Raw genomic sequence first — 27,906 nt, forward strand, 5'->3', positions numbered from 1 at the left:
ACAATAAGCAAACTACTATAAAGCTTATGTAAATTCTTTTTATTAATTCATTTCCCTTAAGCCAGTAGTGAGAATTTCAAAAAACGTAGTATACTTTATTGCTCTAAAATGATATCATTTTAAATAAAGTAAGTACAGAAATATTATTTTTAATAATCAATTATTCTCTTTAAATACAAAATTATATGTTTAATCTTTGAGAATTAACAATAAATTCATAGAGGGATAGGTCGATTTGTAAGGAATGTAAAGAATTCAGGATGGTGTCTAGGTCTTTTATAGTTTGTTGTTAGTTTTCATGGTGCGCGTGTGTGAGAGTGTGATTGGCGACTGTGAACATGTTGTGAAAGTTGAGTGATGTTTTTTCTAGTTTTAGTATGTCAGATAAACAATTTTTGCCACTCTGCGATCTCCTTTTTAATATAATTAGTTTGGCCTCTTACTTTTGTGATTTAGTGTTTGACCTTACTTCGGCTTATGCACTGTATACTACTGGTAAAGAAATCTGGTGTTACCTTATAATATTTTTCGTGGGCTTGAGCCTTCTCTTAGTACAAGGCATTTCATTAAAGTGGTTTCTGTCAACTACTGGAACAAAATGCGGACGTTTCGGTTTACTTTTAGTACACACATGCCAATCTGGGATACTGTGGAGATACTTCAAACTGTTTCTACCAGTAGATCTCAGTTGTGTGAAATTCGAAGTGAGAGATCTTTGTATATTACGCATGATACATGCATTTTCTCAAAGTGCGCCACTTCTACTAATAGAACTTCATTTATTTTTGAGCGGCACCCTGGATAAAGAATTACGAGAACTGAATCTAGTATCAGTTTGCCTTTCTTTGTTTAGCGTGTCATGGGCATTGGCAAGTTTCAGTAAGAATGTCAAAGTGCATAATGTTCATAAACTTGTCTTGACGTGGCTTGGAGTTATATTTCAGGTAATTTCCTTTGTGGTTTTGCATGTAATTGTGTAAATCAGGAAGGTATTCCTTCATTAATGACAACAGTACAAACTTTTATTCTTCCTTATTAACAGAATTAATTTGTTTTGTAGTTGAGCTGGCGACTGTGCACTGTAGGATGCCGAGCCTGCGCTTTGGTACTCTATTCTTCTGCATATGGCCGTTGGGTTATTGTAGTGTTAGTCTTACATTGGCTAGCAATGTTTCTCCTCCTAGCCTGCCCTGATGGAGGTCCCACCGAAGGAAGTGATAATCATGAAAATCATGTTATGAAAAGGACATCAGTGTCTGCAGTTATAGCTACAGTATATATATTTTCGTACGTGAACATACAGGAAAGACAGCAAAGATCTTATAATATGGTAAGGGTTTTTAGTTTTTTACAAGATACGCTCAATTTATTACAATTTGTATCTAAATCTAATTTTGTAGATAATCTTCTACGTGGTGATGACACTTGAGAATCTCCTACTTTGTTTTTCATGGTATCTTTCCTTGCCCGATCGAACGGTAGTTGGCTTGAAACCATTAGCTCTAATTCCTGTTTACTGTCTTGGATTTGTTTTCATGGGTCTGTATTATAGATATTTTCATGTGAGGAGATTGAAATATGAACACAGGCCAAGAACTATTTATTTAAATCAACAGGTAATTTTTTAAATATTTTTTTAGTTTAGTTAGAATATTAATTCAAACTATAAACTGATCACTGCAGTATTTATTTCAATGCCTTTGAGAAAATTTCACTATTATTGAGCTGTTTAATCTACGATTGGAATTCTACCAGGTGAGGTCTTCCATACAAGTGTCCCAGATTAGAAAATAATATACTTATGAACATTTCATTGCTGTAACAAGTAATAACATGCACATTTTCCTCTTTTTTTGAGAGAGAGAGTGTCAAGATTTTTATCCTTCATCATTTGTTGTTGTAGAGCTTGAATTCCACTTACAAAGCTTCATCGCGCACTAAACTTATACTCTAAGAGTGTATTCTTTTTTTATTGAAGTGTGAATTTAATTAGATTAGCATTGGATCTATTATACAAGATTTTATTAATGTCATATTTACTGATCGTTTTTGATTCCATTGATCATTTTCTGCTGCTTAGGTATGGAATACTTGTAAAAGTGAACAGGTTGTCCTTTTTTAATAAATGTCTGGTTACGATGTTTATCTTATTTCAAAGTTTTCTGTAGATAGTAGATTCAAAGATTCAGATCATTCTAAATCGATTGGTAAATATACATGTTTTATTTATCAAATATGCTTGGTTTGTCAAACTCTCAAATATTTCCCTGAATCTGGTAATCGTAAATGCTGCCACTTTCAACAAATTCTCTTAACGAGGAAGTTATGCAAGTTTTTTTGTTTTTTCTATCTTTCTCAATGAAAAATATTTTTTAGTCTGACCGAGTTAATCACGAAAAAATAATCATATAATGTATTAATTAAATTGAAAACAGAGTGGCAACTTTTATTTAAAAAAGAAATTAAGTAAAAGACAGGTTTTCAACGTAATTTTAAGTAATGTGCATTTTCTTCACGATGAAACGCTGAATTATTAATGCATTAGGTCGTTGAGTAATTTATTTATTTAAGTAAGGATTTGGTCAATTCGCAACTATTGTACGAAAAACTAAAGAGTTTCTTCTTCTGACTGTTTTAATCTGGATCGGGCGACCGGTCATTCCAGGTGTCTTAAAAGAATTACAAACAACTTCAGAAAGGTTATTATTATTAAAGGCACTCAAAAAAAAAAAATAGATCTCTGATATAGCTTAACGTAAAGTAAGGGTTACCTTAAGAATTCGTTACCTTAATAATCTGAAATGTACAGTTAAGGCTAGTCTAAGTAAATGTGTGAATGCCTCTGTATTTAGTGTAAATGTTAAAGTTTTGTTTTCGAAGCAGACTTTCTGCTGGGCTATTCTTCAAAGATAAAAGTAGTTTTTGCAGATAACAAATAGTTATTAGTGCATAATTTATTCAACACAATCTACTTATGCTATCAAATTTTGTATAGGGTCAGACTGAAAGTTCTATGCCATCTGCTGAAGATTCACCAAATGGAGAGGTCGCTCCTACAGAAACGCAAATAGATCTACAACCTGAAAAGAATCACCATAAATCTTTAACCAGATATAGGTAATTTTGGAGCTTTTAGTAGTTATAGTTATCATTTAAAATTATAAATGTTTTCCTTGTATTTTTTTTCGCTTGATGATTGGCATCAACTTTAAACAACATTCTGTTTGTTACATTGAGCAGGTATTATGGCGGTTTAGGACACAATCACCATAACGGTGTACCCGGTGTTTTTAACTGTCGTTTCACTAATCCATATGCTGCAAAAACAGCTTTATCAAAAAGGAAAAAGAAGAAACCAACTTCCTTCGTACCACCGCCGACTTTGATAGCGCGCCAGAGATGTCCTCTACCGTTCTGGTGTGGACAGATTGTGAGTTCGATTTATTATTATTATTTTTATTTATTTAGGCATAGGATATAAATATCAAGTAAATATTCACTGTTTTTTATTATTTGGATTACATTCTCAAATTGTTAGGAATAAAGTTAATATTAGTACATATATAAGTGGCATTGCGTTTAGAAGAGTGTAATCCCTTAAAATTGAGTAGATAAGCACATTATGGTAGAATTCCCAAAGTACTGATCGTTTAGGTTCTACCAATTGCAAGTTCGCCACTGGTAAACAATCATGCTCAAGATCTTTCTTTTCTTCAACAATATTTTTTTCTAAAGTTCTCTAAATTACTATTGTAATATAAGTCATCAAATCCAGCTGCCTGCTTTTAGATTTTTTTATACTTAAGAGTTAGTTATTGGCAGAGGGTGTTGTCTTTAACGAAAGAACACTGCCTATATAAACGCTGTTCTATCTTTCTCTCTCTCTTCTCTTATTAAATCCGAATGAATAAGGTATGGTGCATTATGGTTTTATTGCTTAAGATGGCCCCCTATGTTACTTTGTTAACGCTATTTTTCTAACAGTGAAGCACTAAAATGTCAATTTTATTTGTTTTGATATATTTTTTCCTTGTAATTTTCTTTTTCATGATTTACTTGTCCTTCTTTAAAAGTCGATATGGAATAAATGTGAGATTGGTAACGTTCATTTCCCACAAGGTACTAAAGAATCAAGTTCCTGAGAGGATGGTTCAGAATGGTTTTATCTTTTGAAGAAAACACTCAAACCCAAAAGTATTATAACTTTTAATATCCTGCAATGACCACTTTGAATGTATTTACATAACATTTTACAACCAAATTTGAAATTAATTTTTTTTCTTAAATATTACACGCTGCTTTTAAATGATCTTCTCTTGGGTATATGGTGAAGTAAGTATAAGTTTGTTTATCTAATATTTACCTTTCTTGCATAGATTTTATTTGTTCTATATAGTTATCGAATTATTTTATTTCTTCGTATAATTTTGATTTAGTTTCTTAATTTCTATCTTATTCTCTATGCTAATTGTTAAATCATTATTATTTTATGTTAATAACTCGTTTTGAATGTAAAAAAACAATAGACAATGAAATGTTCATTATTTTATTAATACTTTAAATTAACAATTATAAGTAATTTACAGTTTACTTATTTTTGATAACTAAAATGTGATATTTTATGTCTAGGTTACTGAAGAGAAGCCAGGGTCTTCACAGAGTGAAATTCAAGCAAAATTAGAGGAGAAGAAAAAACAGCAGATGGCCGAGTTGAGAGACTTAGAAGAGGAAATGCTGAGGCATGCCTATCCTCAACAATTACAGCCTAACGCTTATTTATGGTGAGTCATATAAATAAATGGTGATGTACGTATAATATTAAATAGAGTTTTAGCTTATGACTTAATTTGCTAGATTCGCTTGAATTCAGTTTTTCTTACAATTTAATTTGCCTTGTGTTTTGCTTCTTTTCAGCCGTTTAGAGCCCGAAACCATTCCATACACCCTGCCAAGACAGACTAGATATTTTAAACGAAACAGGAAACATATCAAAACAAGTAGATACTGCCCTCCAGCTAATTCAAGTGATGGTATCTCTTAGTTTCACTATTTCATTTATTAGTTGCCTGATCTTTTTGTAATAGATTACAACTATGTTATTTATCGTAGGGGTTCTTATAGGGATGTTTTTGGTTAACTTAATCGTCTAATACAAGTTATTAGAAGGTATCGAGATACTGTATAGTAGTAAAATACCATGAGAGGTACTTATTGTACCAAATCGAATATATCACTTGAATGATTTGCAATTTGATAATTATAACGTTCAAGCTAAAAATGTTTCCATATAATTCAGATTTCACCCATTTTGAGAAAGTGAATCATTGGAATTTGTGTAGAGAAATTTCATTCCACTTACTATTCTTCTGTTACCATATTAACTGAGTTAGATAGGGAAACGCAAACATCTCATCTCCAATATGATAATTCAATGATTCAATGACTGGAGGATGAAAATCCGACCCAGGAAAGAGTGGAAAAAAGGACACTAGTTATAGTGAAAGAAATCATATTGTCCAGCATTGCGGATCCAACTCTGGGTTTAAATAATTTTGATCTCTGAAATAGTTTACTGAATTACTTTTGCTGAATTGAATGAATTATATTTGTTTGTTTTTTTCTCCTTGTATTAAATAGTACATTAGTGGTACTAAATGTCGCTTATAGTTTTTCTGGTACAAACCAAATCTCTGGGGCATGTAAGAGATTATCTTAAGATCTTAACATTAACCTACATGTGCATTTTGGAACAATGGGCATTTTGGATGGCCTGCGTTCCTTTCCCTTTTTGGTGGAACCGCCCTTCTTATACAATCTACATTATTGATAAATAATTAGAACCTAGTTCTCCTAGTAGGTATTCATAATTTATTAATGACAGCTGATTTAAATTAATCTTTACATTAGTTTTTTAATCAGAGATACTTTCCTTCACAGGTGATGTAGATTCCGGTGACGAGGTTGATGATCAAGTATGTTGCAGTCCTACTGCGGCCCAACTTAAATTAAACGCAAGAATGGTAAAACATGAAACTAAATTGTAAGTCTAGTTACAATATTAAGTGGTTTATTTGGTTTTTACAGAAGGTAATAATATATTTATTAAGTTTTCGTGTAAAGTGTTCCTAAGAGATAGAAAGTTGGGGTAAGAGAATCCCCAATATTTATTTTGTATTATGTTTTTGTAAATAGCATCTTTGTTTTTCTGCCATTCCATTATTTCCAAATTTTATCACAAGAAGAGCTTTACAACTTTTTTTTTAAATACGGTTATTATTAATATTAACATTAATAGTGATCTTATAATAGTAATAGTAATCTTAACTGATGAGAAAGATTTTCTTACGACTTTTGAATAATATAGTATTGGATATCTCTTCATTTAGAATAAGAGCGAGTGATAGCAGATTAAAAGATCCATTAAAGTGGCAAATTTGCATCATGATTCGCCCCTAACTAAAATTATTGTCAAAAGCAGAATTAAATAAAAATATTTACAGTTTCATTAAAATCAATTTTTCTCAGCAATGGGTAAAATTAATTTTATTGGGACATTGTTTGGAGGTTCTCTGATATTATTATTATCAAAGTATGTTGCGGTTAGTTACTTTTCTGTTTTGTTTTTTACCCTCCTTCTTTGAGGAGATGACCTATATTATTAGGGTAGCCTTTACTAATTTATTTCCAGGAGATTGAACTATTATTTAGTAGCCACTGTTTTCTATTTAAAAAAAAAAAAAGGACAAACAAAATAAAATGGCAAATTAAAAACCGTATAGTATTTACATTTTTATTTTATGTAACAATTACGAAACACAAATAATTATTTAATAGTGGACAATTGTAACTTGATAGTTATTGTTAAAATTGAAACTATTCGAAATTAAAAAGAAGTTAAGATGCGTGGCTCGAGATTGTGCTATTCTCAGTTCATTAGAAACGTATCCAAAGTTTTTGTTCTTCAAACATGGCTGTTTGAAGAAACTGAGATGCGATTTTAGTATAACTTTTTTGGACGCTTATCATACTCAATTATAATAATGTATAGTCAGGAACTAAAATAAAATTAAAATTGTAATATTTTATATTTATTGTAAATAAAAACAATTGAAATACTCAATAATGCCTTAAAAAATTAATAAATAAGAAAACTAAGAATCAGGTATAAATCTTGATTTTTACAATTTTATATTTAAAAAAAGAAAAACACACAGAAATATTTGCAATTTAATTTTTCCAAAAAGAGTGAGTTAATTGATTCGTTTAATTCCATGAACGTAATTCTTTCTTAATGAAATTTCTTTTAGAATGAAATTAATAACTTTATTTAAAGAGGTTTAGTAAATTATTTTCTATTAAATTTTTACTCTCTGTACGGATATTACCATGTAAATCAGCCATTATAAAATAAGTGTTTAATCAACTAATTATGATTCTACAAAATGTGACACTTTGAAAAAGAAAAGAATCTAAATTTAACTAGTATTTCCACCTCTAAATTTACTCAAGTTCAGCCCATTGTTGGAAACAAGTTCTTTTTTTATTTATTTCATCATCTTCGTGTATTTCTCGCTAATTATGTATGTAATTAAATTATCCAAATAATGGATAGTAGGCTTTCCCAAGTAAAGTTTTTTTATGAGCATTTCTTCGTTGATAGAAAACCTAATAGTCTCAAAATCTTTCTTTTTGTATTTTGGCTTTTTACCATAATTATTTACATTTGCCGGTTATTATCAAATTATGTAATCTTCTCATTACAAATAAAACAAAAACATAATTGGGCATAATAATTTTGATAAATGTTCCTAACCAGATATATTTTTATTCAGTATGCATATGACTAAGCACCTGGACTCACTCGTTGGATTTAAAAATGTGTATACTGACAAACATACGTGCATACATACTACCCTCCGAAAATGTGGTAAATTATGTTCACAAAACAACATAATCCAATTATAAGGAACACTAAGTATTCCATGAATAAAAATATATTTATAGGTAAATATATAATATAAAATATATTAAAAGGAGAAATACTTTAATAGAAGATTACCATTTGTTTAAAATCGTATCAGCTTGCGCATTAAAATTTGAAAAATGTATTATTTCTTGTTCCGCCTAAATATGTTGTGACTTTCGTGTTTAATAATAATTTAAATAACTTAATATCCAATGCCCTGTCTAATAATATGTGTGAGTTAGCTTATTTTACAAATTTAGTTTAAACACAAAAAAAAAACATGCATTATTTCTGAGTCCATTTGTTAAATGAACATAATTTGCAATAATAAAATTCCATATTCACTGTGCAAAAGTAACACATTACCTTGCCATAATACTTCAAACTTGTACCTGAAATATATTTTCATTTTTTAATTTTTTTTTACTGTTTTTTAATTTATTATTTACTTATATTTTAAATTTTGTACTTTTTTGTATATTTCTTAAAAGAAATCTTTTATATTTTTGTAAATATATTCAATAAAATGTATTATTCAACTTTTTTATTTGTTACATACTTCACGTGTATTGGTTTCTTAATTTTATTATTTTAATAAAAAAAGGATTTATCTGAAAGACCATTAAACGGTGCAATAACAAATAACTTCTTATTAAATTATTAGAGAGTTAGTAACTGCTATATTTTTCATTTATCTTCCATCTTTTCTTTTTTTTATTTATAAATATTAAGGTTGTTCGATATTTTATTTTTATTTATTTTATTTATTTATTTTTTTGCTCATTAATATTACTTTTGTTCACAGAGCGAGTTGGGCGAAGCTTTCAATTTAAATAAAAGGCTTTGAAGTATTAAAAGTAAACCAAAAAAGAAAGAAGATAGGTAAATTGTGCGAATGCAATGTTAAAATTTTTGGTTTTACAAATGTACTGGTAAATGAATTTTACTTCGTTAATTTTGAAGAAACATTTAATCAAAGAGGTAGGGAGATGTCGATATAACATTAGGAACATTTACAGAAGTAAAAATACGAACATTATATCATTTAAAGATATTTTATTATCTATTGAAGGTGTTTTAAGTGCCAGATCAGTAACATTAATCTCTCTTTTGGAGACCGAAAACTGTGTAATATTCGTAAGAACATAAAGGAAGTGTTTTATCACAGAGAAAAAAATAAATTATAATTATAAAATAGTAAATTAAATCGCAAATAAGAAATATTCAGATAACTTTATAGATCAAATCGAATTGTCGGTTAGTTTTCTGTGCATATAGATCGATAATATTATCGATAAATATATGATCTGAAGAGAGATCTCTGGCCAAATCTTTCTCAATGGCTAATAAATCCAAGCAAAATGATCTATAGACAATTCTCTTATTAGATAAATAAGATTTTACCCTATTTAATGTGATGTGTGCAACAAATTCATCATCTGTCGGCAATATTTGACATGTAAGTAGTAAATTCAGTAGTTTTGTTACCTCTTCATAAACACCATCTAAACCGTTGGCTACTAAATGTTTCAACAACTGAAAAGGTGTTAAAGACTTTTTAATATCACTGTAAATATTACTGAGTTCATTTTGTAATTGTTCTTGGTTAAAAAATGGATAGATTTTAAGCAAAGAATGTAGGTATTCTATAGGAAATCCTTTATCAAAATCAAGAAATTTCTCTTCATTTAATAAATCAATAAACTGTAAATTTGTCAAATCTAAAAATCTTTCATTCATTTGATCTGTTAATGTACGTAGAAATTCAAATGTTAATAACTTTAATTCAATTCTGTCTTCTTCATCAAATTTTAGATTTTTATTTAAATTTAAACTTTCTGTAAGGCAATTTTCTACAAATATGTCATTATTTAAATCAATAATATTTGCTATGGCAAATTTAATATTTTTAATACACTCTTGCACGTTTTTCAAAAATGTTTCAAAATGTTTAAAATGTGGATCAACATGTTTAAAACAAGTTTTATAAACGCATAACATGAAAACGAATTTCAGATCGTTCATGTAATTAAATAAAACCTGAGCTGAGTTCAATGAATCGTAATCCCATTGAGAATTATCATCATTTATTATTTCATTAAGTATTTTAAGAATTTCAGAAAACTTTTCTACTAAAACTGATATTATATGACACGGATTGTTCGCAAATTTGTGGCCCATTTTAATTAGATCTCTAGTTTTTGTGGATTTACTAAAGAAGTTGTTGAAACATGTTATATGACCTAAAAAGACACGTATTTGTTTTACATTTTTACACGCGTATAACAATGTTGAATTCAAATTATGGGCATAACAATAAGTACATAATGCATAAGGACAGAATTCTCTGACCAATGATGGTAATGACAGGTTGTTATTATCAATGAGCGAAATAGAACCGTTGTACGACTGACTAATCACTTGTATTCCTTCAACATTCCAATCTTTTAACACTTGACGGATCAAATTCGACAGATATTTATTGTTACAGGTGTTGTTTTTCGATTTAGGAAAATCATAAAAACCTATAAATCTTTCGATTACTTGGGACTTTATTAAGTACCTAAATATTATGCTCATCTGTTTGTGACTAGCGACATCTATATTATTATCTACTTGTATTGAAATGAAAGTAGACTGCTTAAGTTCAGATATTATTTTCTCTTTAACTATACTAGATATCACCTCAAAGAGGTCTCTTTGGATGTCTGATATGGTCAGTTTAAAAGCAATCGATGATTTTAAATAATCACGAATCAATAACTCATTCTGGCTGAGTAAATTTAAAACATCTGTATAATTATCAATTTCATTATTGCCATATTGATCAACATTTTCACCAAAAGCTAATTCCTGTATGCATAAGTACATTATGGCCTGAATTACTCGTTTCAAGACCATTCTATTTGATGACACCTGTTCATTATGTTTCAACATATGAACGTACCCAACTTCTTTATTTTCTATTTGTCTAACTCCTAATAAAAGAAACTTTTCTTTATTCAACAGATGATGTTTAGTAGATTGATGTTTATAGGCTTTTTTATTGAAGTTCTCTAAATCAAAAACCCCATTAATACACCAGTCGATATCTGTACCACCGAACATCAAACAAACATAACAGTACATTCTCTGGGTTACCGTACTCCCTGATAACCAATTAAATCGTTTGTACCATGATGTTTGGAATGTGCGTACTTGTTTCTTGTTGTATTCTTGTAGCGATAGTTTCGGAGTTGGACGATTGTTTTTCAGTTCATAAAGCTGTGCTTCAGAAATTTGTGATGGAGGTGTTGTTCTCAGAAAATCAACACTCGTACAGCCGGTATCTATGAAAGCAAAGAGAATTAGATAATGCTAAAATAATGCAATTAGCTGTAAAGTGAAGACCTAAGAAGCGATATTTTAAAGCCGTTCATAGGAGAAGTATAAATGGTTATCAATAAGCAATATATGATAAAAATTATTATGATTAAATAAATAACCAAATTTTATTTACCTATACAAACCGGTTCGATATCTGCCTCATCATCACTATTTAAAGGGACTGAAAAAAATAAATAAACAATTCTGAAATAGGGGTTGCAAAAATTGTTAAATTTAATTTAAATAAAAACGGTTGCCTCCATAAATTTACAGCACATTATAACTATTCATAAATATATTTTTTTTAACTTTATTTGCATCTAAACAAATTATATACAAAAGCAAACAGTATATTACTAAATAATGTGAATAAAAAAGAATTTCATCTTTGAGTATGTGCTCTAAATTGTAATATATCAGATTCAGTGCCGTGAATACTCATTCAATGTGAGCAGATGTTCAATTTGCGACAAGCTTGAGTACATTACAATATCTTTCCTTATTTTAAGGCAGATTTAAAAAAATGTACATTTGAATTCGTTGTACAAGAAAGATAAAAATGATAAAAAAATATTTTTAAATAATGTAGGAGTAACTTTCGGCAGAGTAGTTGCCCAGTCGTGTTGAAAATACTTATTTAAAGAGCATCTTTTCTTAACTAAGCCTAAAATTAGGTTTCCTTAAACAAAATATTTTAGAAATTCAATTAGATGTGATACAATAAGACTAACTATAAGTCTGTATCCAAACTGATGAGCATTTCTCTCCAATTTTTTTTAGGGGCTATGGAATTTATTTGAGATTCCAGCATAATTACCTCCATTAATACCATAAACCAAAAAAATGGTGGACAGCACAAGTTATCGCGTAGACGCATTTAGCCCACGAAGGTATTTCTGATCGCGTTACAGTGTAGTGTCTAATGTTAATCAGACGAATACCGATCGTGCTCCCATCACTAATTCTCAGGATGCGAACTGTGGACTTAAGAAAGTCTCACTATATAGCCACACTATTTTCATGAGGGAGAGAAGTTAAAACTTGAACTTTAAGTTTAGAAAATGAGTCAATACTTAACTAACATCTCAAGGAAATAACGAATGAAGAGATGGAGACCAAACAAGTTGATCACAAGTTATGGAATCTTGCATAATTTTTCTTTATTCCTTTTGATCACAACACAATATAATTTTATAATAATTAAAAACTTACTGTATTCAATGTCAGATGTATTACTAGTCAAACTATTACAGTCATGAACAACTTCATTCTCCAGCTCATCGTTGATTATTATTTTACACACTGAAAGGGGGAAGAAACAATTTTAGACGAATTGTAAATTCATCATATAAAGTCCTAGAAATAAAGGCAATGCATATCTTACCCAACAAATCCATTATTAGATCCTCTAAATTACCAAAGCAAATCTACATAATCTGAGCTCTACATCACTTACACTCTCGTAGTAAAAGGAAATATTTATTAAAAGTACCATTCACATAGTACCTCTCGCAAATTTTGCAGGTATTCTCTCTGCTAGCTATTTTTAATTTGTTTATTCTTGTGTTAAATAAGGTAAACATCTTCCCTTTCAATCGATCCACCTGACTTGTAGGGTGCTACTGTATCCAAATAACCAACCGTGAACTAGTCAAGCAGTTATCGGATCAATAAACATTCGTATTTATCAGTAAATTCTAATAAAATTTATTTTTAATTCAATTTGTGTTTGTTTGTCTATCATATATATTGGTAACAGTTTTATATTAATCGTAAATATTTGTTGTACTTATTAACTAAGTACGATTAAAAATTATTTGTTTCCATTAATAAAATAATGCTGTTCCTATAAAAATAAAATCTCAGGTTTCTGCTCTTAACATGCCATTTCACAGTGGTATTTAGTTATGTATAAAATTATTAAATTTAATTATTATTTTGTAGGAATCTAGTTTATTGGTTGTAAAATATAACTGAACACTTTTTAACTGCCCAGCGTATCAGATAAAAAAAAAAAATAGAGAAAAAAGTTGAACCATTGCTGAAATGATATATTGCACTCATTATTACATTACCTTTGAATCTAAAGGTTTAACAATTACATTTCTCTTTAAAAATAACAAACTTCTGACAAATAATACATGAAATTATTTAGGAATTGAGGCATTGAAATAAGTGTATACATCTTTCAAAAAAAAATTGTATCGTTCGTTTTTCATGAAAATTAATCAAATCAATTAATAACACAAGTTCACGAAATTTTGGTTATTTTATGCTTATTCTATTAAGTAAAATACTTGAATGCAGTAAGCTAAGCTCACTTTTAAATTCGTTGTGTTCAAGAATGTACTTAACAAGAAAAATTACAAGAAAACCATTAGAAAAAGTCAATATCAGAAGTACATGACAATAATTTTTAAGAAATAACTCATGATTTTAAGTTCCATTTCTTGCTAATTTCGTTGAAAATTGTTTATAATAAATTAACAAAAAGAGAAACTGTAAACTATAATAAACGCATTAAAAAAAACCTTGTGAGAGAATCTCACCAAATTTGTTTTTACGCAAGAAAGAATAGTAAAAGAAACACATTTTAGCTTAACCATTCTATGTTTGCAAACAGAACTGCGAAGAAATTTTTAGTATAAGTACCGCCGATGAAATGTGTATTATTTCATAATTTGTTCGTGGGGCACACCTTTAAAAAAATATAAAAAGCATCTTTTAATAAACAAATAATCTCATAAGTAAATTATAACAAAATTAAAAAATAAAATAAGATTATTCAGACATCAAAAATAAAACTTCTTCCTCAAGAAATTTTTAAGATTTTAAAGTAGAACACTGTTTATAACCTTACGTAGTTCACTCAGCTCACTTAAAAAGGTTTCTTATGTTGTAATCGTTTTTATATAATAAAGTATTGTAATTTATAATATTAATACTAGCATATTGTGTTTAATTCAAGTATTAGTGACTTTGAAATTTATGTATGTTTTCATTACGTGTTAATGCCCTTGATCAGGGAACGATTTATAAAAAAAAAAAAACAGAAGTTAAGTGAAACAGATCTTCAAGATTTTACCCTGAGCATGTGCAACACTTGGGTATTTAGTATGATTTTTTCGAAAGATAATTTGGTAGAAAACTGTTACTGTCAGGTTTGTAAAAGAATGGTCTAGCATCTAGCTCACTGTTAGCCCTGATAGATGTACTAAGAGCTATGATTTTGTTGAATAAAGAATTATTTAGCAGAATGTAATAAACTAAGGTCCTATTATTTTTGAATTTACATATAGAACAAAAAGTAACTTAATTTATTTTATGAAATTGAATGTGATCATTTTCGAATAAAAGGTTTATGACTTGGCAAGTGTAAGCAACATTTTAACATTTAAGATATTCATAAACGATTGAGTTGTTTCTTTATTGAAGGATTTAATAATATCTAATTAAGACGCACTTTTTACAGACCCTTATGTTAACTCACAGTCAGGGAAGAGTTGAAAATGTTCAAACAAACATAAGAATAAAATAAACAACTATATCCCAACTATTTTTTTTTATTAAACAAAATACACATCAACAAAGCTCACACTCATCAACCAAAACCCAACCTTAACCTTCCATCTTTTCCTTAACTATCGAAGGGATCTATCAATCGATTAGACAATATTTTTCGCCCCTTTAACATTCGGCCATTCTGCCCGCTAATTGTCCTCAATTAGCCTCGTGATGTCCCTAATGGCCTATTACTCACTATACCTCCTAGGTCGTCTCCTCTTCCGTTGGCTTCTCCTGCGATCACTCGAACCGCAGTCTTCTTCTTTCCCCTTGGCAGGCGCTTCTTGTTGCTGAGGTAAGCGCGGGGTCCCTACGTTTAACTGAGAGTTCGATTCTTCCTCAATCCCCATCGCTTCACCCGCCTTACTTTCAATGTCTGTTTCGCTCCCAGCTAGTTCTTCATCTTCTTTATTCTCTCGTCCTCCAAAGCCCTTTAGCAAGCTCACATGAGCCACTGTTGCATAGGTGGCGCCGACTTCGTTTCTCAACGACATCACACGGTAAGTATCCCCTGGTAACACGGCGGTAACCACTAGAGGTCCTTTGAACTTGATCTGGAGCTTGGTTGGTTCACTCGTCGGGATAGGTGGTCTACGTAAGAACACAATGTCCCCAATATTGTACTTCACGGTGGTGTGGTGTTGGTCGTATTTTTCTCTCCAACGCTTGTGTTCTTCTTCTATTCGCCTCCTCACTTCGCACTGGAGTTCCCCTACATCTCTTCTTTCACTCTCGGACTGTTGAGTGAGAGTTCTCAAAGCACCATCTACAAAACTCGGTTTGTAACCAAACAAGGTTTGAAAGGGTGAGATCCCTGTAGTCTTATTCATGGCATTATTCAGATGACTTTCCACTTCCTCCAACTTCTTATCCCATGTTCTCTCCTTCATCATAGAGACTTGAATTACTGGTAGTAAAGTAGCATTCACTCTCTCTACCTGGCCGTTTGCCTGTGGATGTCGCACTGATGTTAAGATATGATTAATGCCATTCGTGATGCAGTAGGTTTCAAACTGCTTGGATGTAAAGCAAGTGCCACGATCAGTGATAATCCGATCCGGCAACCCATAGTTTAACACAAACGATTTTACACTGTTCAACACTTGAGCAGCTGAGGTATCTGCCACTGGATACAATTTCGTGTACTTGGTTAAATTGTCAATTATCACCAAAATGTGTCGCTTCCCTTTAGTACTTCGTACCAACGGTCCCACATGATCTAAGTTTATCGTACTGAACGGCCGCTTCCCTGGCGTGATCGGGTGTAATTTACCTGGCTGTTTTCCTCTGGCAGTTTTATATAATACGCATTCCGGACAATTCCGAATGTGAAAACGTACATAGCGTCTCATCTTTGGGAAGAAGTATCGCTCCTTAATTTTTTGAATCGTTCTATCTATGGAGAAATGCCCAGCGAGGTCGTGGAACTTCACCACCAAACTTTTCCGCATCGCTTTCGGGACAACCCAACGATAAATTCCATCTGTCTTATCCTTTTGGTACAACATACCGTTCCTAAGGCTAAATTCTTGTACTCTTCGATTCTGTTCGGCGGATCTTTCTTCGGGTTTGGTTTTGAGATCCTCTATGAGGTCCTTTAAGTCCTTATCCCCGTACTGCATCGCCATCACATGATCTTCTTCGGAGAGCGCCAACATCACTTCAAGTCTCGACTCTATTATGGTATCCATTACATCATCTGCCGGCTCCACCGCAGCTCTACTCAGCGCGTCTACGTGCGCCATCCTTTCACCTGTACGATGTTTGACCTCCACATCGTACTCTTGGAGTAGGTCGAACCATCTGGCAACTTGTGAACTCTTCGTTTTATTTGCATTTAAATACACCAATGCCTGACAGTCGGTTATCACTGTTACCTTTATTCCCAACAACATGACTCTTAATCTGTCTAGACACCAGACGATGGCCATTAATTCCAACTTGGTGGAATGGTAACGACTTTCCGCCTCACTGGTCTTTTTGCTTATGCAGTACACCAAATGCATGAGCTTGTCGTCCCCTTGCTGAAACAGCATTCCTGCTAGTCCACTCGCCGACGCATCCGTATGTAGTTCAGTGTACCTCTTAGGATCGTATAAGGCTAAAACTGGAGCACTAGTTATTTTCTCCTTTAACATAATAAAGGCTTGATCTTGCTCTTCTGCAGTCAGTGTCTCGGATATATTTAGCTGCTCTTCCGTCAACGGCTTCCTTGGTTTTACTATATCTTCGCTTATTTTGTTCACCCCAACTTCTGCATTTCTGGCAATCACTTGTCCTTCCACAATCTGCTTCTCATTCTCCGAATGGTTGGTGATAGGTATTTGCAAATGGAGATTATCTACCCTGGCTTCTATAAACATGCAGCTCTTGGCAGGCACCTCTACCGGTTTTGTGGCCACTACTTGGCTGCGAATCTTCTCCTGTAATTCTATTTCTAAGAAAGGAAATCTGCCTGACTTTCCGAAGTTGACCTTGTTTCCGAGTTTCACCATTTCCACTTCGGGAGCCTCAGTCCAATTTCTACCAACAATCAGATCATATGGTTGGCATCCGTCGGCTACAATGAACAATTCCGTACCTTGAACATGAACATCATCAATGGAAAGCTTTACAACAGCTTTCCCCAAGGCGTACGACACAGAGCCTTCACCAAAGCCATAGACAGGAGCTTCACACGGCCTAATATGCACTCTGCAACGAATCGCGGTACTCGCTCTCATTATACAAACACTGCTGCCTGTATCAATAAAAGAATCTACTTTGTAGCGATCATCAATTACAGCTTCTTTTTTATACCTTTCGACGAAATCGTTTTGTGGCATCCTGGTTAATAATGCCTTTTCTGGACAGTCAGCCTTTAAGTGCCCGATTTTCTTGCACTTGTGGCATATTTTCTCTCTTTTGGGTGAAGGGCAATCCCTAGAGATGTGTCCTACTTCTCCACAATTGTAGCACTTTGATTCGGTCTTCGTGCAATTGTTCGAAAAATGACCAGTACCGCCACATCGGTAGCATCTAATTGTTTGTGGCTTGGCCACAGCCTTATCTGTCACGGAACCCACTTTAAATGGCGGCCCATCTTTGTTCCTTCGACTTGTTCCAACACTGTCTCTAACGCTTCTCTCTTTTCTCTCACGCTCTTCCCTAACCTTAGTCAATTTCTCCAAGGCTACAAGTGACTCCAATAGCTCGTCTTCATTTTTATGCTCTTTCATGAGTAAATGATTCGCTACATCCCGAGACCATAGTCCTTCAAGCATTAATTTCTTTACTTCGGCGAATGGTAGGTCTAAGCCTGAGCATAAATATATCTTCTCATGGAAGTATTCCACTGCGGACTCATTTCGGTATTGCATTCTATCGTACATTTTCTTCCAACGATCAACTTTGTCGCATTCACGAACGAAAGTACTGTTAAATTGTCTTTCAAAATCTTTCCAGTCCTTAAACTCTCTTCTCAGGTACCAGAATTTGGCAGGTCCCGCTAGGTGAACTCTAGCAATTTCAAATTTCATACCCTCAGTCCATCCATGAATTTTACCAACGCCATTAATCGTACGCAACCAGTCTTTTGCACCGCTTGTTACCTCAGTACCCTCAAATTGAGGTATTTCTTTGTTAAGGTCTGGCATGATTTGTACGTCAGGTCTTCGCTCCACAAGTTGAGTCAGAATATTTTGCTGATTTACTAATATGCGAAGTAAATCCTTATTTTCATGCTCATCTTTTACCGTGATACAGTGCGGACAAAGCCACAACACTTCCGGACTAGCAAGTACTTTCAATTTCACCTCCGTCATGCCAGGAATACATTTACTGTGCCACCAAAGGCTACACTTTCCATCACACAATATAGATGGTTCACCCTCATCTATTTTGTTTTTACAGCCTCCACAGTTTTCCATCTTCATTTAATTATTTTTATTTATTTTTCTATTTAATTATTATTATTGTTATTATTATTATATATATATTTTTTTTTTTTTTTTTTTTTTTTTTTTTTCAACTATATATACCTCTAACGAATTTATAAATTTATCAACAAAAGTATCTAATTACCTGCCTGAAGATTTACTGGCACCAGAAACAATTTAACTGTAAAAGTCAATTGGTAAACACATATACATACGTAGTCAGTAATGAGTAATAAGTAATCAGTAATAAGTAATAAGTAATCCGTAATCCGTAATCCGTAATCCCACTTCTGAAATAATGTTAACTCACAGTCAGGGAAGAGTTGAAAATGTTCAAACAAACATAAGAATAAAATAAACAACTATATCCCAACTATTTTTTTTTATTAAACAAAATACACATCAACAAAGCTCACACTCATCAACCAAAACCCAACCTTAACCTTCCATCTTTTCCTTAACTATCGAAGGGATCTATCAATCGATTAGACAATATTTTTCGCCCCTTTAACACTTATAATTAAAACTTCACAAGTTTAAAGATCTGAAGACATTCCATTTGTAAGTTTTCTCTTGCTGCATTTATAACATTATTTATCCATTCTTAAAGCTTGGAACTATTACTAAACTCATGTTGGCGTTTAAAATAATTATAAATATAGGCATTAGAACATTACAAGGCTGGGTTATAATTATAAATTTTATGTTGAGTCAGTCATAAACATAACTTGGTGAATTTAGGTAGCCCGATTTTCATAAAAGTTACTACATTGTGTTAAATACTTTGATTCTGGTAGTTTTAGTTTTATTAAATTTATTATTATAACTGAATGAACCCAGTACATTGTGATAACTAAAGTAAATCTTGTCCTGTGTTTTAGCGTAAACCACCTTTTAGGAATTGTTTTAGGTTTCAGCCTTATATGATAAAATGAGTACTCAAATTTATTTTTAATGTTATTATTTAACATTAAAGGAAATAGATTGAAGGAACTTACAATAAATAGATTGCTGATATATTTCTGAAAGAACTGATAATCTTCAAACAAAAACTATCTTGAAAATGATACATTGTTCATTTCATCTGAATATATCCTTTAAATTCATACTATAAGTTGGATTTTGACGAACAGTATCTATTGACCATCAAAAGAAATTAACTGAATTGAACGAACGTACGAGACATTGATTTTTAGAAGGTGAATGTTTAAAGATTTTCTAGGCATTTTTTGTTTAGAAATTTTGCCTTAATTGCATGAATTTACCAACTTACGTACGTTTTAACGATATATGTATCATTAAATGCCTACTAGAATTTCGACCTTGATCACTTTTGATTAATGGATACCAAAGTGTTGTCTGGTTTGTTTTTAAAGTTTCTCGAAAACGACTTTAGCAATCTACGTTAAACTTTGTACAGTTACTAAATATATCATATTCTATTATTTTTATCAAAAATTATTTTGTGAGATTGATTTTAAAGAGGTTTTAGGAGTAGTCCAACTCTGGACCTTCACTCTTAGCTGGCTAAGATAGGGACCAACTTTCATCTACTTAAGATACGGTTCAATCACTTATTAAATATTAAAGATAGTGTGGTTATGCGTAAAATAAGAACCACAAATATGTATCTTAAACGATGTATTTCTCGTAACTTCGTACATACAATCTATTTTTACTTCTTAACCGCTCCTGGTGTTTTATGAAAACTTACATGTGTCTTATTGACAAAAAAAACATGTGTATAATATTTAAATGAATAAAAATAGAAATAAATCAACTAAAACACATTTTCGCCTCGGAGTAGCCCGAGGCCGTCTCGTGCCAACAGTGGGTCGCCACAGCACCCCCTTCCTAGCAGCGCTGCGTACCATAGCCCTGCGGGGTTTTGCTGATTCGCCCGGATCGTGTAGCGTGATTCTGTGTGGTGTCGATCGGGTGTGCTCCCAGTTGCTTCTCTTGGACCTGGGTAGGCTCTGGCGCCACTGGTGTTATGACAAGGCCTGGTGTGGCCAGGCCATAGGCCGCCTTGACCCGGTCGATTGTGACCGTTTTGCTTTTGCCCCGTCGGTCGATACATAGGGTCTTGTCAGTTCGTGAGAGTACGGGATATGGACCTTCATAAGGCGGCGCCAGCGGGGACCTGTGCGCGTCGATCCTAAGGAAAACATGCGAACAGGTTCCCAATTGTTGATGAACAAATGGTTTTTGGCGGGCGTGCCAGACCGTCGGTGCCGGGCGCAGGGCTCTCATAGACCTTTTAAGTAGTTGAACCACTTCCGTCTGCGTCTGGTTAGTGAATTCCTCCCCAACGAATTCGCCTGGTAACCGTAGCGTGGTTCCATACACATACTCTGCAGGGGACAGTCCCGTATCCTCACGCACGGCTGCTCGTAAACCCAGCAAAACTGTGGGCAGTCTGTCCATCCAGCTATCTGTTCCATGGCAGCGTAGCGCTGTCTTCAGAGTCCTGTGCCATCGCTCTATAACACCATTAGCCTGCGGGTGATATGCGGTGGTTCGTTTGAGCTGAGTTCCTGTGAGCGCCGCCAGTTCATGATACACTCTTGACGTAAACTGCGTCCCCTGGTCGCTGGTGATTGAGGCTGGGCAGCCGAACCTTGCGATCCAGCCGGCGTACAAGGCAGAAGCGACGGCGGGCGCAGTAGCGCTTTGTAGAGGTATCGCCTCTGCCCACCGAGTGTACCTGTCTATACAGGTCAGGCAGTACCTATAGCCTTGCGAGGGTGGGAGCGGTCCCACAAGATCAATATGCAAATGCGCAAATCTTTCCCCGGGTTGGGAGAACGCTGTTAACGGCGCTTTCGTGTGTCTCCCGGTTTTACCCCTCTGGCAATCTTCACAGTCGCGTGCCCACTCGCGGCAGTCCCGCTGCATGCGCGGCCAGACGAACCGTTGGGCTACCGCCCGTGCGGTCGCCTTAGGGCCTCCATGAGCCAGGCTGTGTACTAATAGAAAGACTTGTTTGCGTTGGCTGCGTGGGATAAAGGGGCGTGGTCGGCCTGTAGCTAAATCACAAATAATATTTGGCCCTCCTCCTTGCATCGGCAGTCGCTGGAGCCATAACTGACGGATGGTATGCTGCCCGATATCAGTGCTGGCAGCCAATCGTCGCAAGTCGTTTAATAATTGCGAGGGGCGTCGATCCCCTAGCTCCCCTTCTGCGAACAGTCGTTCGATCCGCTGATCAATAGTGACTTGATATCTATTTTTTACTTCTTAACCGCTCCTGGTGTTTTATGAAAACTTACATGTGTCTTATTGACAAAAAAAACATGTGTATAATATTTAAATGAATAAAAGTAGAAATAAATCAACTAAAACACATTTTCGCCTCGGAGGAGCCCGAGGCCGTCTCGTGCCAACAGTGGGTCGCCACAATAGTCTCTTACTTAAGTGAAACTTTAATATGAAAGGAAATCTATCTAGCCAATTTTCGAGAATATCCAAAATAGCTATTTTTGTCTTAAAAATTTGAATTTCTATTAGAAACGCAATTACAAAAATTTATCTGGACTAAAGCTAGTCTAATTAAAGTAAAAATATTGATATTTAATAATCAGTTGTAACTATTTTATAATCAAAAGTACCGTCTACGGATACCATTATAAAGTACATAGTCCCTATTTAATTAATTAATTAAAAAATATTTTATGATTAGAAAACTTGTTTTTTTTTAGTCAAAATTTTATGAAATTTAATTAAAAAAATACGAAATTATTTTTTAATATTCGTAAAGCAGCGCATACATATGTGTAACCTCATTTACATATGTAACGGCCATTATGCGTTTTACACCTTATCACGTGCGAGTAACGTCGTAGTTGTTAAGTAATTTCATTTTCTTAATTAAAATTGAAGATATTCCATCAAATTTTCATTATTATAGATATATTAATAAAAAAGAAAGATTATATAAAAATTTTACACAATTGTGTACTTTTTCATTATTACAGATACTGAGTTCAGGAGTGTTAAAATCCCCGGGAGTGACTGCTTGCGATGTCTTCTTAGAGGCGTCATCCTCAAGGAGACTTGAGGGCAGAATAAAGTAATGCATCAGAGGTGTCTTAACTAATTTGTCGGACTGTACATACATATGTTATTCAAATGATATTAACCTAAGATATCTGAGCGAACAATCAAAATATTAAACGAACCAAAAAACAATCTGGAGTCTCCCGAAAGCAATTTTGTGGATATAAGAAGAAATTTTGAAGCTCCTACTGTCCTTGCGAAGCCGCTACTGAACAGGTTCAAATATAACAAAACAAACCTAATGCTTCAACGATTTCCTGTCCTCAAAATAACGAAGCAAAGAACGAATTGCAAACCACCAGTTAGTGTTTCTTTTGCCATCTACACTCAGGACACTAGACTTTTCAGTCATCAACCAACTCCCTATCAAGCCTCCCTTTGCTGTAGTTTGTCTGGTTCAGGACAGGTTACCAACTCCTCCTCAAAATCTCTTCCATAAAAATTCATCAGTCTATTTTATACATCCGATCGCAACCATTCTTCGCCTACAATCAATCCACTAATGGTCTTCTCCAACTATCTACACTGGTCAAGCAATTCTGCGCAGGATTTCTACACCTCATGTTTTTTTCAAAAAGATTCTTGCCAAAGGTAAAAACCGGCCAATTATATTCAAAGGATAGCTCAGCAACTAGCTTCTACTCATAAACAGCTTCTGTAACATGATATAATCCAAATTTTGGAGTCTACTGTTTCCATCAGATCAGAGAGAATTTTGACAAAGATGATCTTCGATCGAGGGAAAATTCAAGTTTGATGTTTTTGCGTAAATCTCCAGAAAATGTTTGATTTTTCTTCAATAATTTGGGAACGTTTAACATGTATGTTTCCAAACATCACTTCGAAATAATGCTTTTAATGTGTTAAGTGATTATTTTTTTTCAAAATTTATACTGTATACTATAGGATCTGTAATTGAATGTGTTTAAAAAAAAAAAAAATCAAATTTAACAATGATAACACTCAAATGCACTGAATATTAGTCTGCTTGAACTAAAAAGAAGATGCTCTTCCCTCAATATCACACAATCACTGTGTAGTTTTTGGTAAGTGGTAAATTGTTAAAATGTAAATGATTATCCAATACTCACTCTATAGAGGGGCTGTAGTTAAAATACAAGGAAGGCTATGAAGGTACTAGAATTTGGGCATTATCAAAGTTTCCTTGGAACCGAACAAGAAACAAACTTTTTTAAAAAAAGATCTAACTGGCTGTATAGGATCTACTTAGTGTATCAGATAGCTTGTTATGCATAGCTTTTTCTTTATGAATGTGTTTGAAACAAATTTTTATAAACATCTTTTTCATCTATTAAAATCTACTCCGTACTATATAATACTGTTGGAAACTGGATTACCTCATTTAGCCACCACTGTTTTTAAGCCTACGTTGAAACGGTTATGTAAAATATTGGAAATGGATCGATCCAATAACTGTAAAACCGTTCATCAACTGAAGTGGAAATGTAAAAGACGTTGAGAAAACATCGATCAAATGAGTAAGTACAATCAACTTTTCTTATGAATCAATTACTTAAAAAATGTACTATTTAGGTATAGATATATTGCATGTTTGTATCACATTTATTTATTAAATGATTTTTTTTACTTAAATTGAAAATAAAAAGTATTATTTAGTAGGAAAATAAATAAAAACTTATAATTTAAAAGAAAAATATTTATTTGCTTACCTATTTTGTTTTTACATAGACTTCATATATTACATTTGCATATAATTGTTTTAGTTTAATTACAGTCACATTTATTTAATTTTATGAAGAATATCTATAGATAATAAATGTGTTTCTTTACTTTTTTTTATATATGTCTCTTTAGGTCGGATAGCAACTATTTTCTAGGTTAGAGAGGTAAACTGGAGTCACAGTAGAGTAGGTAGTAACCAACGTCGGTTAATAAGTGCGCAGTTATTCTTAACAAACACACCACCTGAGAGAGAGAAGAATGAAACTAATATTCTACAAAAATAAGGAAACTTTAAGTGCAAAGTTGGTTGAAAAAGATGTAAGTTCTTAACCTTATATAAAATTGCATGTGCATGGCAGGAACACCTCCACAAGTTCACTGATTTACTGTACTCAATATTTCTACGCAATATAAAGTATAAATGATAAATCCCTTTTAGCTCCTACTTTTTACTCTTCACTTTGCTCCCCTTCCTCTGCCGTTTTTAAGTTTAATTATTATTTCACAGAAAAATTAAGATCTTTAAAACAATTTTCTCCCCATAGGTGTTTGATAAATTATCAGATATGCCATTAAAATTATATAAAAGAGATAATATGTTCGGTTTGTCTTTGTCTTATTTGTTCGAAAGAAAAAAAATGTATAATTGGTAGCAAAATAAAGAATTATCTATAAATTAGATAGATAGATAGAAAACATACTTTATTGTTATCATATTTACAAAAAAAAATAAAAATTACACATTTGAATTGTATGGTTACTGACATGAATACAATCGGCTGTCAGGAAATTGTGGCTAACATTTTAAAGAAAAAAAATTAAATAAAATAAAACCTTTTCAAAACTTATAACTCTATAAATAAATACAAATTGATGTTTAATAATTGAAATTTGCTACTAGAAACATTCTATATGCCATAGATTCTTTAATATAGGCAATTAATGGCAGCCAACTGGAACCATTCAACAGGAGAATCATTTCACTTTCTTTTAAGGTCACCTTGTCAAAGAATTTCTTTTTTATAAAACCTAGTATTCTACAATGACCAAGAAAGTGAAATACATCTTCAATGACGCCCATATTGCACATACTGCATGTGCAGTTTCTTCTTTGAATATATGGCTTATAGTTCAGGTCAAGTAGCTCCCCTCTAATCTTCATAATTAGACCCACGCTGTAGGTATCCAAACCAAAGTAAGTGGAATTTACTTTGTAAGACAACTTGCTATAAATTTTATGGTACGTATTATTAAGAGCTTTAGAAATGTTTAAGTTAATATAGTGCTGATTTAAAGTATTAATAATCTTGTTAATTTCTGCACCAAACCTGTCAGGAGACTGGAAATCCAAACTTATATTACATTCCAACTTTTGAAGCCAATTGGCCAAATCTTTAGACCACAAATTTTTTTTTCTAATTATTTCTAGTGCCAATTGTTTAATTAAACGATTACCATCCAAATCCAAAATCTTTTAATGTATTTCAAAAATATAGAGAAGGTAAAAACATGTAATGGGCTTGCACCTGTTTCTAAGTAGAGAACATAATTGGGTGTATTTTTTGGCAAACGATACAGTCTCTTAATGTACAGCCTCTGGACTTTCTCTAATCTTTCCGAGTACTGGGCACCCCAAATTTGACAACCGTACGTAAGGACAGCTCTTGTTACCGAGTTAAATACCCCATTTTTTGCAGGAATCGGTACATAATCATTCGTAATTAGGCCAGCCCAAACACTATTCAATCCCAACACAGCCTGCCTCGCCCTGTCATCCCAATGTGACTTCAATTGCAAAGAAGGTGTTACTTTTACACCAAGGTATTTGTATTCCTTGACTACCTCAATAGGTTCTCCCTTGAATTTCCAATTTTCTAGTCTTCCCACCACCCGCTCTGAAGACTAAAATCTTGGATTTGGTCTAATTAAGAACCAGGTTCCAGTTTTCCAGGTAAACTTCCAACTGGTTTATCATTTGCTGAAGTACTCTTGGATCGTCGGCTATTAGCACTATGTCGTCCGCGTAGAGAAGCAGCTTTAAATTGTAATCTTTTAGCCATATCCTTCCTCTAAGAGCTTTTTTCAAATCATTTATAAATATGGAGAAAAGTAATGGATTTAAGTTATATCCCTGTTTAACTCCACAATATGTTTGGAATGGAAATGAAATGCCCTTACAACCCCATATTACTGACTTGGTATCCCTGTACAACCTCTGGATTGCGCGAACCATCTTAGTTGAGATCCCGCACTGATACAACTTGTAAAAGAGTGCTTCTCTATTCACAGAGTCAAAAGCAGACTTCAAGTCTACAAAGAAGCAAAAGATTTTCTTTCTTCCTTGATACCATTTCAGCTGGATAGAATTAATTAGAATGAAAATATTATCCAGAGCGGAAAAACCGTGCCTGAACCCCGCCTGCTCTTCGCAAAGAATATTGTTTTGCGTCATCCACCGACTCAATCTTTCACCTAATAAAGCTGTATATAACTTTTGCACTGTATTTAAAAACGATATTCCCCTATAGTTTAAAACGTCATTTAAATTACCTTTTTTATGAAGAGGAAAGCTAACCGCATCATTAAATTTTTCCGGCACCTTGCCTTCCGCGAAATATTTATTAAATAATTTTAATGTAAGTCCCAAGAAACACGTAGGAGCATACTTATAATATTCGAACGGGATACCGTCGATACCGGGCGCCTTATTTGAGCCTGCCTTATTAATAACGTGCATCAACTCGTTGTAATCAAAAGAACAGTCAAGCTGCGCAACCTCTATCCATGGTTCAGCATACGAAATGAAACAGAAATCTATTAAAGGGATCTATAAATTATTAAAAAAGTTATTATGTATTTTCTCTTTTCCCATAGTCTTGTTATTTTTATTATATTTGCAAAGTTACAACTAAAAAAAAAAAGTTAAAAAATACTAAAAATGATAAGAGGCAAATTAAAGAAATGTAAAACTAAAAATTCCGTTTACATTAAACAAAAAATAAAATAAAGTAATAGTAGTACGAAAAAATGGCGTCAGAGAGCGTTAAAAAGCAGAAAAAGTAAAAAAAGTTGAAAAAATTGCTTCAGAAAGACGTAAAACAAAAAAAAAAGGAAATTTAGTTCACATATTTGCCACCAGGTTGCAGCACTTATTGGACTTGTTTACTATGTAAACAAAGTTTAGTTCACATGTTTGCCACCAGGTAGCATTTAAACTGTTTATATACATCTGTCAAACAACATGTCTCCTCAGTACGACTGCAGAGTCGTACTCGTGCGGGGGGGGTTATGTCGCTCGTCGCTCCAAAAATATCTAATCCAGTCAAAACA

The 27,906-nt window shown here is 33.0% G+C and overlaps 2 protein-coding genes across 4 annotated transcripts; one reads left to right on the top strand and one right to left on the bottom strand.

The window, feature by feature from the left end:
* The first annotated feature begins 235 nt into the window (after positions 1–235).
* Positions 236–27,691, top strand: LOC141455839 (XK-related protein 6-like). 3 transcript variants are annotated; one of them, XM_074131270.1, is made up of 12 exons: positions 236–944; positions 1,061–1,330; positions 1,401–1,616; positions 2,996–3,117; positions 3,241–3,430; positions 4,630–4,781; positions 4,915–5,030; positions 5,938–6,040; positions 8,772–9,425; positions 22,791–24,371; positions 24,709–24,894; positions 26,866–27,691. In XM_074131270.1, exons 1-9 carry the CDS (start codon positions 378–380, stop codon positions 8,797–8,799), a joined length of 1,764 nt encoding a protein of 587 aa, XP_073987371.1. In that variant the 5' UTR covers positions 236–377; the 3' UTR covers positions 8,800–9,425; positions 22,791–24,371; positions 24,709–24,894; positions 26,866–27,691. The 3 variants fall into 3 exon arrangements, with proteins under 3 accessions (XP_073987371.1, XP_073987370.1, XP_073987372.1); XM_074131269.1 differs by having other exon boundaries at positions 24,709–27,691; XM_074131271.1 differs by lacking the exons at positions 5,938–6,040; positions 8,772–9,425; positions 22,791–24,371; positions 24,709–24,894; positions 26,866–27,691 and having other exon boundaries at positions 4,631–4,781.
* LOC141455836 (uncharacterized) lies at positions 7,078–13,899 on the bottom strand. Its single transcript, XM_074131266.1, has 4 exons — positions 12,717–13,899; positions 12,545–12,634; positions 11,466–11,513; positions 7,078–11,295 (listed from the first exon to the last, which is right to left on the bottom strand). Exons 1-4 carry the CDS (start codon positions 12,727–12,729, stop codon positions 9,191–9,193), a joined length of 2,256 nt encoding a protein of 751 aa, XP_073987367.1. The 5' UTR covers positions 12,730–13,899; the 3' UTR covers positions 7,078–9,190.
* Positions 27,692–27,906: the final 215 nt, after the last annotated feature.

This window comes from Rhodnius prolixus, unplaced genomic scaffold (assembly GCF_049639745.1).
Source record: "Rhodnius prolixus isolate KJV_2025 unplaced genomic scaffold, Rpr scaffold_4, whole genome shotgun sequence".
NCBI lineage: Eukaryota > Metazoa > Arthropoda > Insecta > Hemiptera > Reduviidae > Rhodnius > Rhodnius prolixus.

Excerpts from the sequence above, each read along its gene's own strand:
- LOC141455839 (XM_074131269.1), top strand. The coding sequence starts at position 378 with ATGTCAGATAAACAATTTTTGCCACTCTGCGATCTCCTTTTTAATATA. Across the intron at positions 3,118-3,240 it reads AAATCTTTAACCAGATATAG|GTATTATGGCGGTTTAGGAC; the intron begins GTAATTTTGGAG and ends TACATTGAGCAG. Across the intron at positions 3,431-4,629 it reads CGTTCTGGTGTGGACAGATT|GTTACTGAAGAGAAGCCAGG; the intron begins GTGAGTTCGATT and ends TTTTATGTCTAG.
- LOC141455836 (XM_074131266.1), bottom strand. Across the intron at positions 11,514-12,544 it reads TACATCTGACATTGAATACA|TCCCTTTAAATAGTGATGAT; the intron begins GTAAGTTTTTAA and ends TATTTTTTTCAG. Across the intron at positions 11,296-11,465 it reads TATCGAACCGGTTTGTATAG|ATACCGGCTGTACGAGTGTT; the intron begins GTAAATAAAATT and ends TTGCTTTCATAG.